Source organism: Melospiza melodia, chromosome Z, assembly GCF_035770615.1.
Source record: "Melospiza melodia melodia isolate bMelMel2 chromosome Z, bMelMel2.pri, whole genome shotgun sequence".
NCBI classification, from domain to species: domain Eukaryota; kingdom Metazoa; phylum Chordata; class Aves; order Passeriformes; family Passerellidae; genus Melospiza; species Melospiza melodia.
Window position 1 is genome coordinate 81,817,193 of NC_086226.1, and position 15,032 is coordinate 81,832,224.

Genomic DNA, 15,032 nt, shown 5'->3' on the forward strand with positions numbered 1-15,032 from the left:
CAGCCCTGTTTCCTGAGCTAATGGGTGCCCCAGGGACATCACAGCAGCACAGGGTGGTCCAGCTGTGACCCACACACAGATCCACTCCCTGCAGGGAGCTCACAGCACCCCAAATTTCCTCTCTCACAGGGCTAGGCACCTCTAGGAATCCCTAATGCCTGCTGCATAAATAAAACCTGCAGCTACTCCTGCCTGTGAAGGAGAACTTTATTGAGGAGGGAGAGACCAAAGATTTTCAGCAGAGCCATCTGACAGAGGACAAGGGGCATACAAGGAAAATAGGAGAGGTATTGACTCTTTGCTGGTAGGGAAAGATTTTGTAGCCTACTGACAGTTATAGCCATAAGAATTTATTCCATGAGACAGGTCTTGTTCAATATAAACACTGCCAAAAACCAAGCCTGCCCTCACTGACAAAGTGAGTTTCCAGTATCTCACTAAATTAGTTGTTGCCCTTTAAGTCCTTACTTTAAAAAAATTAAAATAAATAAATAAACCCAAGAAACAATGTTATGACATACTCTATTGTGCCACATTGTGATCCCAACATTGAAAACAAGACAGGGTGCCAACAATTCCAGGCAGAAACTCTCCATAATTTTACCTGTGCAGCCCTGTGCTTGTCTCAATTAGCTCATGGAAAGTGCTAGTACTCTAAGCACATTTAACACACTCCAGTTTCCAAATAACAACAAAAAATGAACATATACCAACATTTTCATGGCATGAGTAATCTACAATGGAAGGTGTAGGTTATACATGAAATACATGCAGAACTGGATGTATTATTGATATAAGTATTACTTAGTAATAATTAATTGGATGGGTTTATGATTCAGGGGGTTTTAAGAGGGCTCAGAGAGCAGCCTGAATCTAGTAAGTGTTTTTAATCAAATGAGTCAATTACATTTGAATACTGTTCTTTGGAAGCTTTCAAAACTCCTTTTCAAATATGTTTTCCATTAATTATCCACCCTCCCCTCAGCACTCCACCCCACTCATATCCTTCCTGACCTGGGTGACTTAAAAATAACCTTGAATCAAGAAAGAACATCAGGAAATATAAATGGAAATGGCAGCTGATCAACCCTTAATAAAAGGTACATGGTATTAAAGCAGATCAGGCACCTGGTCCCACTTGATATATTTAGAAAAGTCTACTGAAGTCACTTAGATTAAATAATCCACCGCTGTGAAATTGCATCAGGTAAAGGACAGACATTTAATTTATGACTTTGATGTAAGAAACACCATTTATGTATTTTTATGAAAGCGGAGTAGGAATAAAGAAATCTTCACAATGCTGGGCTGTGCTAGGGGGCTTTACACATGATGCATCTTCAGTACCAGGCAGGGATTCCCCAAACGCACCCCAGGGGCAGGAGATTAAATAAAAAAGCCACCTGGGTGAACAGCAGGGACAAGGAAAGAGCAAGGGAAAAATCAGAAAGAAAATGGGCACACAAGTGACACACACTGGAGCCAAGGCGAGTCCTGGGGCAGTGTCTGAGCATGGTGAAGCTGAACAACCATGTCTTCCACCTCTGCAGTAATGCAGCCCAAAGAATTTATTTCACAATCCCCAGGGCAACAAAACTTGGTATTTTTTTTTAAGTTTTTGAATATTGTCACTGCTCAGCACAAGGATTATACAAAAGGCAGAAAAACACTGAATTACAGATATATTCCAAGTAACTCAAGACAAGGAAAAAAGGCTTCAGCTTGAGTTAGCAGCAGTTATATCACATTCTGTTCATTAGTGCATAAAAGTTTAAAGTTAAGTTTATTCTAGTTGCACAACTTTTTCCTGCTACAATTTAAACGTGAGCCAAGCCAGAATGAACTACTTCAAATTTAAATCAGATGGGAAGCTATTAAAAAAGAAAACAACCTCTTTTACTACCCCAGCAAAAAAAAAATAAAAAAAAAAAAAATAAAACAGGAAATACATGCCACATACAGGGTGTAGTAACATGTGCATTAACAAAAAAATGCATGTCAAAGGCACAAAAAGACAGAGTTTTCATCTTTTTATTTTGCAATAAAATTGTAAGAATTCTGAATTTTTTGTTAAGGTTCTGAGCCAATAGTAAATTTCTTCCAGAAAGAAGACAAGACTGATCACTGTACAGCAACTTGAAACAATGTCCTGGCATATATATTGCTTTTCACACGTGATTCCACTTCCTGACAACAAGCAGAGAGGAAAATTTAAGAAAGCAGAGTGGGAAGCCTTGCTGGTTTTCCTTACCAAAAAAAGAAAAAAAATTCCTACTGTTTGGGCCAACAGTCCCATCTTAGAACTGAATGTCCTGGGTGAAGGTTCAGTATCATCTTTCCCCTGTCCTTGGGGCCTGGCCATTCAGGGAGTTTTTATCCCTGTATCAGTCCTGGAGGGTATATAGGCGTGATATATATACCTATATATCACACCTAGGCTGGTCAGGTGTGATTTCCCCTTTGCGGAGCCCTCAGACCACCCCAAACCCCCTCCTTGCCCCCATGTCTGTGGAAACGCTTCCCAGGAGGATTTTCCTCACCACCTTCCCAGGGGCTGCAGTGACACTGATCGTCCTGTGTGCCATTCACATTTTCTGAAAAATCCCTTCACCCAGGATTTATCTCCTGGGAGGCTGAGAAGTCTCAGAGATAAAGGAAAACAATTCTTATCTCATTTGCTTCTCCTGTGTTGTGCTCATGTGGAATGTGTTTGGAGATTGTTTACCCATAGGTGATTGTTCCATTTGATCCTGCTGTGAGTTGTTTTCACTCTTTGGCCAGTCAGGGCCAAGCTGTGTCGGGACTCTGGAGAGAGTCACGAGATTTCGTTGTTATCTTTTTAGCATTCTGTAAGCATCCTTGCTGTATTCTTTAGTATAGCATAGCACAATAAAACAATAAATCAGCCTTCTGAAAACATGGAGTCAGATGCATCATTCCCGCAAATACAGCAGTCCTGCCCTGTCCTGAACCAGCCCTGGGGATGTGAGGGATGATATCTGGGAGAGATCTGCTCTCTCCCAGCCCTCAGCACCTTCTTCCAGGCGCTGTGACCACGCCACACTGCTAAAGGCTCACTCCAGCAAAAAGTCTGGGCGCCACTGCACTGCACCAGGAAATCACTGAAGAATATGGGTGGATTCCAAGTCAAGCAGGTTTGTGTTCCTGAGCAAAAAAAATCTGAGTCACTCAAGAATTTAGAAAATTTTGAACTTTTGTATTACACCACAGTAATTTATAGGGAAAAAAATGTTTGTTTTTACTGCGTGTAACTGTCAAATGCTGACACATTACTGTAAGGAGTGAAAGTATAAATATCCACACTTATTAGGAAAGATGAAAAACACAATTCAGAAAGATGAGGTGCCTTACACTGCTCAGAATACAAGGACTTGGTGTGAGCAAACATTTGGTATCACCCTGGCAATGAATGTCAATTATTTCAAAACTCATACATTCACCTTTCTAGGGTGAGAGGGGCTCAAGAGGCAAGCGAGTCGGGACACAGGTAGCCCAGACAAGCATCCTTCTGCTCCGGATCATCCAAAAATGAACACATATAACATATGCATTCAAACACCCTCAAAAAAATTAAAAATAAAATTAAAAAATGAAAGACACATTTGTAGAAAGCTAATGATCTTTAGGAAAACCTGTTTGAAACAGTGCTGAGAAGATACTTTATTTTTAGCTCCCCCTCATTTTCATGGGAGGTAAATATATTTATTTGTCTCAAACAGAACCACCTGGCATCACTCTCAGTTTGTCAGGTTGATGCCTTTTGGGCTACCTGAAAACAGAGGCCAGACAGAATTAAGGGAATAAAAAGCAGTTGTATTTATTAAAGGGTCCTCAGGTACATTTAGGGCAGGCAAAGCCCCCCAAGGGCAACACTCAAAATTAACAACAGGTCACGAGTTTTCATAATTTTGTAACTTTGATCCATTTGCACATTGGGGGTTAATCTAACAATTCCAGCCTCAGCTAATGAAGTCATTTACCCCAAGTTTGCCCACCCAACTCCCTTTTGTTTGCATTTCTGGGCCCTGAGGCAGTGAGGTGCCCTTGGTTGCCAGGCCTGGAGAGGAATTGTGGTGTCTGCCCAGAATGGGACAGCAGCAGCTGACACTGAATGTGGAGTTTGGAGTCATACACTAAAGAACCAAATATCCCAAACCCAGTGATAACAACACAAGTTGGGTAAAACATAATTGTAAATCTATCAAACCTCGAAAGTTTTGAACATCAATTTCACGTTCAGTTTGGGGTTTCAGAGGCCTGCTTCTTTGGTTTTGGGGTTCTTTGTTTTTGGGGTTCTCTGGTTTTTTGTTTTGTTTTGGGTTTTTTGGGGTTTGGGTTTTTTTTAGTATTTCTGTTTTGTTTGGTTGGGGTTTTTTGGGGGTTCTTTTTTTGTTTCTGACCTTATGTAGCAAGGCAGGTACAGGGGTTTTTAGTGGGTGGCTTCTTTGGTTTGGTTTTTGGGGTTCTTTGGGTTTTTGTTTTGTTTTGGGTTTTTTTTTGGTTTGGGGGGGTTTTTTTGGTGGTTTTTTGTTTTGTTTTGTTTGGTTGGGGTTTTTCAGGGGTTCTTTTTCTGTTTCTGACCTTATGTAGCAAGGCAGTGTGTTTGAGGCTGCCTGGTGCAGAGAATGCAGCCCCAGTGTGCAAACACAGCAATGCTGGGACCTGTCCTGATGCACATCTCCTGCACACTGATCAGCAGAGGACAGAAATTCTTACACCTTGTCCTGTGACACCTCTCGTTGCATCATCGTTCACCGCTCCCCTACAACTGACACGTTTATTTTCACAACAGCCAGTGAGGTGAGCAGGAATTACTGCAGTAGTGCTCAGCACAAACCCCAGCAGGTTTTATGCAACTCAGCTTGGATGTCTGGTGAGATACAGCCATTGATCTCTGGTGTTTAAGTGGCACATTTATATTTTAGCCTCTACATTCACAGAGGTTGGTTCTGCCCCCCAGTATGCCTCCCTGCAGAGCCAATGTGGGTCACAAAAACAAGGATTAATTACCATTATTAATCACAATCTCAATCCCTTCCTGAGTACCTGACAAGAAAGGAGGCCCTGCTATTTCCTTCAGCCATCAGGTGCTTGTTGGGCCAAAGCAGCACAACTGCAAGGCCTCACAAAGTGACACCAAATCGACATAAAAACCTGAAATAATCCCACACACAGGGCTCAGCTGCACCCCAGCAGCCCTGCCTTGCCTGCTGCTCCTGACCAAGCTCTCACAACAGGAGACAATGCTTCAGAAATCAAATGCCATTGATTATCAATTGCTTATCAGCTCCTGCATGGATCACCCCTGCTGTTCCCTTCACCCGCACACAAACACTGTGGAAACCCAGAGCATCACAGGGAATATTTTCTTTTATTTATATGTAATTATATCTCTGTCTGCTCCAGGGCAGCGCTGACTCTGACCCCCATCCATGGAGAAAGTTTCCCAGACTTCCAGACAGACTGGAACCCACAGATCATAGAGAGCAGTGTAGGTGTGTCACTGGGTGAGAAATTGAGGGTTTGGGGTTTTTAGTGTGTTGTGGATGGCAGCAAGGTGCAGGGCACAGGGTGTCATCCTGGATTTCTTCTCCATGCTGCTTCTTCCTCCTTCTCCATGGGTTTGGGTGGCATTTTGTGATTGGGCAGAAAAGTCACCATTGCAGCTCTGTGGGATCAGTTATTGGGTTAAAAGGGAAATAATCCAGGTGTCAGTTCTTAATTGGATGGTTTAGTCTTAAAAGACCTTGGAACAAGAGATTGTTGGCCATTTTGTGTCTTCTTACGAAAAGCTGCCAAACTCATGGTTGTGAGACTGTTGTGCTGATAAGAAATAATGAACGCCTGAGTCAGAACATGAAACGCCACCTCAAGTGCCTTCAATCCTGACCCAGAGGAACCCACACAACACCTGCACGACAGAGCTGGCACTGCACACGTGTCCCTGCTGGAGCCCTCCACTCTCCCACCACTTCTTCTCCACCATTCCCTCAGGAGGGCTCTGCACTTGGCCTGCACAGATCCAGTTCCTCCCAGCAGATTTATTTATTTATTCATCAGGAGAAAGCGTTTTTAATAGCTGACTGAAATTGTTCTGTGAGCGCCAAACTGAAGAGAACACGACTGGTGCAGAAGAAGGCTGCAATTTTGTTGTCGTGCCTGATCCTCCATGAATGCACAGGGTTGAAAATAAACCCTGGCTCCACCCTGGAGGACATCACACACACCCTGCCAAGGGTGCTGAGCATCATCCCCACAATCCCAGACAGAACATCAAATCTTTGGCATTTGCTGAAGCAGGAGAAATAATTTGTGTAAGGCAGAGGCAGTGAGCAGAAATCAGAAAGAAACAGAAACAGCCATCCTAAATTTCCAACAGGTGGGGACCCAGCAAGTCCTGAGACATTCATTTATAAATTAGTTATAAATGAAAAATATAGTTATTGCCTTTCACATGTACATATTGGCTTTTTGCAAGTTATTATTTATCATGAATATTCTGATATAGTGCTATTTGTAATTCCTTTTAACTGTTTTTTGGTACTGTCAGTTTATACACTGTATATCTTATAATATATTCTTTTACAAGGTACATATATATATATAAACATAAGCTTTATAAAAGTATATTTATAAAATATACTTTAATAAATATATAAAAGTATATTTATCACACTACACTTATATAGAAATAATAGTGTGATAAATATATCTTAGGCTTAGCATAATATTAAAATAGACACTATGTAATGTTAAAATGCCTTTATTTGTGTAACTAACTCAAGCAATACTATGAAATAACAATCTTGTTTCTCGCATTTTATCTGAACGATAAGATTACAGTGACAAAAACCAGAACACCAAGGGAGAAATTTACTACCAACCCTCCAGTTATCAGAGCAGTGTCAAAACACCAGAATGGAGAGGAAATAAAATATATCGATTTAATCTACAGGATGGCATGCAGACAAGTCAAAGGGTAAAACCAAGCAGAAGAAATTCCTGGAACATCTAAACTCACGAAAATGTTTCAATATGCATAACTCTCATTAACACGCATTTCCCCACTGCAATGAAAATACATAGGAAAATTGTTTTAAGCTAATGGTGTGCCTCTGGCATTTGGCAAGGCACCCCAGCACTGGATATGGCCTCTTTTATCGCTCACTAAACTTTGATTTTAAAAAATTTAAATAGTGGAACTTGGTTTTGACAAGAGAGAAAACACCAGCAGGGTGGAGAGGTTCAGAACCCAACATGGGTCCTAAAACACAACCTTTTTTTTTTTTTAAATATGTAGTGGAGATGATCAGCTCTACCACAAAAATAAAGAAAAATAACAAAAATCCAACCCCCAAAAAAAACCCAAACACAAAAAACTCCCCAAAAAAACACACATTAAAAAAAAAAAAAAAAAAAACACCAGAAAGAAAACCCCAACACACTTCCAAAAGTAAAATTAAAAATTATAATATAGCTCTTTTCAGAATTGGCAGCTTAGAACACTTCCTTAAAAATCTCAGTTGGTTCTGAGCTCATGGCAAACACCACAAGAAACTGAAATGGCTGGACTGACTTGGGGAAGCCTCTGCTTCTATAAATACTGATTCTGTAGCTCAAACAGAAAACCTTGCGGGATTGGTAAATCCAAAAAAAAAAATTAAAAAAAAAAAAATTGGAAGCTCAGTTGGAAGCATATGTTCCTACACATTTAGTGCAGAGGCACAGTGTTAAAAAAAACCCATCCCTCAATCAGGAATGACTGGAACACAGAAAGAGCTGGGGAGAGGTGCTCCCCAAAACCTCACGTTCCTGACCCACAGCCCCACAGCAACCGTTCTCCACCCTGACAAAGCCTGGCCCGAAAAAAAGAAAACAGTGAAAAAATTAAAAATCAAGCTTAAAAGTTAAATCAAGGTAAACTAAGATAAATGAAGTACAATTACTCAGTAAGTCAGGGACTGAGCTGCTATTTCTGTGCTCAGAACTTGCTCTGCACAGATCTCCTGGCACATCTGAGGAACTGAGCAGATGAGGCCAAATCGATGCAGCTCCATCAATAAGGGAGACAAAACAAAATGAGCAGCAGCACTGGCTGTGAGACAGGTGGGAGAATGGAACCCACATTAAACTGTTGGAGTGCTTTATTTGGACTTTATTTGAGTGTTCTCGTGCCCACCACGAGCAGGGGCCCCTGGTCACCCCTGGCATGCTGGAGGCTGGCACTGTGGCTCACATCATTCCTGCAGGGAAGGGCCAGAGTGACATTCTGGTCTCCAGGCCTGGGATTTTGCATTTCCAAGCCAGCTCTGACCTGTGCTTGCAGCCACTGACATTTCACCTGCTGGCCAAGAGCATTTCCCAGCAGCTCCACAAACAAGCCCTTCCCAAATGTCACTTGTCTTGGGATCTAATTATCATCCAATAACTTAATTACACATTATGCACTTCTGTTAGAGCACATTGTGATGTTTCAGGATATTACAATGCCTTGCAGGGGAAAGCTGAGGACCTCAGTCCATGTTTTCTATCCAGTAAAACTTCGTCTCGCCAAAATCTGATCTTATTACCCGCACTCCTTTTAATTACTCGTGGGGTCTCCTGCTGCCTTTCACCCTCAAGGGGGACCAAAAGTCAAGAACAGAAAACAAAATGGATCAGGCTCAGGTGCCTGACCAAAACCGCTTCACGTGGATGAGGGCTGCCAAAGGTTTAATAACAAACTGTTAAATGTCATCAGTGTTCTCCGAGCTCTGTCTGTGTGGATCCAACAGACCCTTGAGGAGGGATGTCAGGAATGAACCACCCCTCCCTGAGCTCCACTGTCAGCCGTGCAGGCTCCCCACACACGCACAGCTACAAACAGCCCACTTGGCAACACAACACAAGGAACATACATCTTGAAGAGCTGGGAGGAAATGCCTAAATTTTGGCAAATCTGCAAATAAATACGGCTGTGAGATTCTCCCGTCCTTCTCTTTATTCACAAAATGTGCTCACGAAACATTTCTCACAGACCAGAGCTCAGTCCCTGGGTGGATCACAGAGGGGTTTTTACTTGTTTGTCTGGTTGCTGGTTTGGGTTGTGTTCTTTTCCATTTGTTTGTTTGTTGGTTTGGGGGTTTTATTAATTTTTGTATTTATTTCTCACCTGTCGCAGACATCTTTTATGGAAAATCCTTTCCTTAGGATTTTTCCTCCTGAGAAGCTGAGAAGCCTCAGGAACAAAATGCAAACAATGGTTATCTGCTGCTGTGGAATGCAACAGGTGCATCTGTGATTGGTCTATGTTGGATGTTTCTAATTAATGGCCAATCACAGTCAGCTGGCTCGAAGAGAGAGCTGAGCCACAAGCCTTTGTTATCACTCTTTGCTATTCTATTCTTAGCCAGCCTTCTGATGAAACCCTTTCTTCCATTCTTTTAGTATAGTTTTAATGTAATATATACCATAAAATAATAAATCAGCCTTCTGAAACATGGGGTCAGATCCTCATCTCTTCCCTCATCCTGGGACCGCTGTGAGCACCATCACACTCTGCTGCCTTGGGTCACGGGGGATGCTGTAAATTCACTTTTCATTTCCTCTCCAGAGAAAGAGGGAAGCTCAGTGCCAGTGCCTCGTGCTCTGCTGCCCACCAAAACACAGACCACAGGAATCTGAAATACCTGGGGAACGTGGCCCCACACTCTGATGTGCCCAGCAGGGACAGGGGGACAGGGACAACCTGGGAAGGTGGCCAAGAGCAGGTCACCCCAGAGCTGCCTCCACACAGGAACATTGAGAGGCTCTGCCACCACAGGCAGCTCCCTGCCCACATGCCAGCAGTAAGATCCATGGGCAACACAAACCCTGAGGGTGCCAAATAAACCCCAACACTCCTCAGTCATCTGTTTGAGATTTGGTGACCGCTCATATTGCGCGCCGCATTTCTCCCGCCGATCCCAACAGTCATCTACAGTATTAAATGCACAGGATGCTGAGCAACTCAAGGGGGTTGCCCAAAAAAAAAAAAAAAAAAAAATTTGAATAACTTTTAACAAACTTCATCCTCATTAAAAAATGCCCTTGAAGTGCTGTTGGTTGGTTGAACATTAAAGCAGCTGAAGGTAGAGCAAAGCTGTTGGTGGCATGTGCCAAGCTGTGAGTGTAAAACAGAGAGGATCCACAAAACCACTGTGTCCTCTACAAAACCAGAGCTGCAGCCGGCAGAAAAAAAAAATTCAAATGATTGGATTCTGTTAATCTCTGGGGACATGCACCTAATACTGCATTTAATTTTGCTAAGTGGGAGGAAGATTATTGCAGGCAAGACACAAAGAATATCTCTGCTCCAATCATGCAACATTTACAACCTTAAATACTCCGAGGCAGTTATTAATAACAGTATCAGAACATTTCCACGTATTCAATGCACAGTCACAAAAGAAACTAAACACACAGGCCTCCTCCCAACGTGGACAATAATAATCATGTTAATATTTACATTCCTCTAATCACTTGTTTCCAGTAATATTTCAAAAAGTATCTGTGAACTTGCTGGGTAACAAGTGCAAGCCTTCTGTGAGGCTCTGCAAAGAGCATAATTTGGGGCATTTTGCTTCATTTTTGAAAGAGTCTAACCCCTCACTGAGACAGAGCCAGCCATTCTCCTTCCAGAGTTTTGGAAAGAAAAGCAGAAATGCGTGCCCATCCAGACTCCCAGTGCCACAGTGAAGGACCTGTTGGGAGCTGCTCTTGTTTACAGCCCTCAGTTCCCCTGGGAAGAGGCAGTTTAACTAAAATCAGAACCTATCTGCGCGTGGTATTTACATGTCCTAATCTGCTGATTTGAAACTCAGCCTCTTCCACGTTGTTATTCCTTCAATAAATCTATGTGTTCCTTTTTCTGCCTGAAATGTGAAATCAGAGTGTACAGCAACACCTGTTTGGTGCTTACAGAAATTCTTCTAAAATCTGAGGGAGATCAAAACTCATATTTTTATTTAAAAACAAGAATTCCCTCTGCAGATCATTCAGTATATGCAGCACGCTCAATTTGATCACACATTTCCAGAATATCAGTTGATTCACTCTTTATGCAGTCATTATCAACACAGGCTCTGTACTTTTAACAGATTTTCCTTTGAAGCAAATATCCCTGTGAAGGGGAAGAAAAACCACACTAATATGTTAATGGAAAAGGCAAAATAAGCACATTCTGCCACGGCAATTGTTTCTCAATCCCTTAATGCTGCAGTATCAGAGCAAATCTTGCGAAGGCATTTGGATCTCCCTCAGAATTGTGGTTCCTGTCCCACCTGAGCATCCCAGCAGGGTGGAATGTGTCACTGCCCAGCACCCGGGCTGGCTGGGACATGGACACCACATCTGGGCACATCTGGCGGCCAAAACCCTGCGCGCTGTGCAGGACAGGACGGCCCAGCCCAGCCCTCATCCCACCACCGAGCCCTGGCAATTCACAGAGTTAGAGTTTCAGCCAGCACACGGCCTGGCAGTCAGCGCCCAAGCAGCTGGAAACCAGCACTGAAAGCACCTGCAAGACAAGGAAAGCAAAATCTATCTGTCCTGCAAGCATTTCCCGTAATCTTTATTATGTAACTTGGACAAAACGCATTGCTTTTTCACGTATCCACTCAAGGTATGCTGATGAAGCTCTCTCGTGTGATTAAATCCTCTTTCTCTCCCTCATTTGTGTAATTTTATAGCACATATCACTCTGATGTCTATCACATCACTCTAATTTACTCAGGTAAATAAAACCCAAAGTAAAGCAGATAACTTTGTCTTTTGTCCCTTCTTTGGAGCAAGCTGATTCTTCAAAAACTGCCACAGAGCTTCTCTGTTTCTTCTTTTTTTTTTTTTTTCTTCATTCCATTAATACATTTGTGTGGTGAAATCAAAGCAAATTAAATCTATGCAGTATTTTTTCATTGCCAGGGGTCAGCATGTGCAATATCGACTTTTCATTATCATCTGATTAAAGTTTGCCTGCCTCTGTTAATAAACTGAAGGTTCGTGGCTTATTGCTTCACACCTTTAAAAATGTGAGCACATTTTCTAAATGAAAGAGACTGCTTAATTTTCAAATGTTTTCATTCTTTCTTTTTTTTCTTGCAATGGATCAGTTTTGGCCACTGAGGGAATTGCCTGTACACCTCAGCAAAGATTTGTGTTTGCATGTGTGTTTACAAACAAGGGCGCACTTCAATGATTAAACACCTGCGAAAGCTACTCACACTCAGAAGCTTTGAACAAAGCTTGGGATCAAGCAAAAGGTGAACAGAAAAGGATATTTCCTGATGGTCTCTCTTGAAAATTCAAACAGCATCCCATGAAAAAAAAAAAAAAAAAAAAAAAAAAAAAACCCAAAACCGAGGCATTCTTCTGCCTCTTTAATAGCAGCCTGCTATTCTTGAAAGCGCCCAACACAGTTGATGTCTGAAGCAATAAAAGCTCAGCTTCCTGCCCTGTAATTATTACTAGATGCAATTATGAACAACTCATTCATCACTATAAAAGCACAACTTAAGGCTCGCGGAGAACAGACATGGAAGGGGTTGGTTTCAGGCAGTTCCCTTGGCCAAGCCGTAATTTGCCAACAGCGCCGGTAAACAGCCGTAGTAAGCCGGTGTAAAGGTGGCGACACCCATGTCTAATATCATCTGGGATCCTCCAGCACTCCATTTACAACGCCACGAAAACACGCCTCAGAGCAGTGGGCAGCAACTGGAGGGTGAACACGACACAACCACCCACAACCATCCCGGCTCCCCAAAGTTCGCTCGCTCAGCCACGAGGCCGCCTGGGCACACCAGGATTATTTACAGGTGGGGGAAAAAAAACATCAGTGTAAGGCGAGGCTCTGAGCTCTCCTGGCAAAGCTGCCGCTCCAGGACAGCTCAGAGATGCGCTGGGTTTCAGCACACGGCTGCGGTCCGTGTCACTTTCTCACCAGCGTGAGGAAACACCTGCAGCCAGCCCGAAACAGCGCCTGGAACCACCCAAACTTCCCCAAGCTCGCCCCGTGCGGGGGGACAGGCGCCGGGGCACGCCAGCACCGGCTTCGAGCACATTGCAAACGAGATCGGGAATTCAGACTGCGAGGCAACAGGAGGTGTGTGGGTACGACACCCGCTCTCCATCCACGCCGAGCGAGCAGAGCGTCCTTCCCCTCCCGGTTATGTAATACACGCGAGTGTTTAACCACTGCTGCTCTGGCACACGCGTGTCACACGGATCAGCTCCGGGCAGGATCAGCGGGGCCGCCGGGGCGGGAATGGGGCAGGAATGGGGGCAGGAATTGGGGCCGGCGTTGGGCAGCAATGGAGCCGGAATGGGGCAGGAATTGGGCCGGAGTTGGGCAGGTCACGGTCGCCCCCCGGGGAAGGAATCCCACCCGAGCCCCGGGCCGGACCCGGCTCGGGCTCTCTCTGGGCCATCAGTGCCATCCCAGGGCTGCCACCCGTGCCTGGCAGGGACCCCTCGGGATGTCGCAGGCTGCCATCAGGGCAGGGCTCACCCGGACACCTGCCCGGCTGTGTGCCCCCAGAGCATGGCTGGCAGCGGGGCGGCCCCACGGGCAGGAAGGGCTCGGGGACTCCTCACGGCGCCCGGTGCTGCTCCGGGACTCTGGCCCCGTGCTGAGTTTGCTGAGAAACGCACAGCTGCGTTTCTCCAGGCGGCACAAGCGCTGGCACCGAGACCACCCCGCACCTGCCCTGTGAAACGCCCCTCTCCGGGCAGCGCACCGAAACTCGGCGGCGCTCACAGTGCGTGCAAACGCAACCCTGGGCGAGGAACGAGGAGCCACCGGCCCCGCTCTCGGCCGCGCTCGGCAGCCGCCGCCACTCTTGGGCCGCGCCGGGCCGGGGGCGGCACCGCCGGGAAGGCGAGGGGGCGGCCCGAGGGCCCGCTGTCCCTCCCCGCTGCCCTCCACCCGCGGCTGGGGCGGTACCTGCTTGTCCAGCGCGGCATCCTTGGCGCTGCCCGCGGCGCATCCCTTGGGAGCGGGCACCCGCTCGCAGTTGCAGCCCTCCAGCATGTACATGCCGGCGGGGCGGGCGCTCTGCTCGCCCTCGAAGTAGAAGAGCACGTTTTGGTAGAGGGCGAACCACTTCTCGTGCCAGCGGTTGGTCTCCGCCGTCTTCTTGCTGAGGTAGCCGCGCTTGGTGCCCTCTTTACGGGCCAGCAGCGCCAGGTACAGGGCGTGCCCCTCGTTGTACCGCACGCTCTTCTGCATGGTGCCCGGAGCCCGCGGCCGCGGCGCAGCCTCGCCGGGCGCTCTCGGAGCAATTCATGGGCTCCGGCACGCACCGACGGGGCGGCCCCGGCCCCGCGCCCCGCCCCGCCCCGCGCCGCCTCCCGCCGCCCCAGGCACCGGCTCCGCCGGCGGCGAGCGGCCCCCCGGGCGCTGACGTGGGGGATCAGCCGTAAATCCGCTTTGGAGAGCGATTTAAAGAGCAAAGTCGCCGCCGCCGCAGCGCCCGGGCCCCTGCCCCCCGCCACCCTTTCCCCATCCCGCATCCCTCCGCCTCTCATCCCCCATCGCTCCATCCCCCCGTCCCCCCATCATGCCATCCCCCCATCCCTCCATTCCCGCATCCCCCCGTCCCCCCATCATGCCATCCCCCCATCCCTCCATTCCCGCATCCCCCCCGTCCCTCCGCGATGCGGAGCGGGGCTCCCCGCGGGCCCGGCAGCGCTGTCCGTGCCGGCCCGGGAGCCGCGGGGCTGATTTGGGGCTGCCCCGTGGTGTTTCTCGATAGTTTCCGCCTTTTTCCCGTTCTTCGAGCGAAAATCTTGGAAAGCGGCAGGGCCGGGCGAGCGCGGCCGCCGGAGCGGGGTAACTTCGCTCTCGAGCCGTGGCGAAAGAATTAAAGCAAAAGGCAGCAGGGAAACACAAGAGAAGCACCAGAAACCCGTCACTTTTAGCCCGAAATTCAGGCCGATAAAGGCGCGGGCAGCGTCCCGGGGGTCGCCGCAGCCCCGCGTGTCCCTGGGCAGGGCGG

At 46.4% G+C, this 15,032-nt stretch overlaps 1 protein-coding gene across 4 annotated transcripts in view; it reads right to left on the bottom strand.

The window, feature by feature from the left end:
• RASGRF2 (Ras protein specific guanine nucleotide releasing factor 2) overlaps positions 1 to 14,340 on the bottom strand; it is a 123,377-nt gene extending 109,037 nt beyond the window's left edge. For 2 of the 4 annotated variants that reach the window (XM_063179710.1, XM_063179709.1), the window contains exon 1: positions 13,979 to 14,340. In XM_063179710.1, the coding sequence (XP_063035780.1) occupies positions 13,979 to 14,263 (285 nt within the window). In that variant the 5' untranslated portion in view covers positions 14,264 to 14,340. The remainder of the gene's footprint in view (positions 1 to 13,978) is intronic. The other 2 variants (XM_063179708.1, XM_063179707.1) reach the window with 1 other exon arrangement.
• Between the last annotated feature and the right edge of the window lie 692 nt (positions 14,341 to 15,032).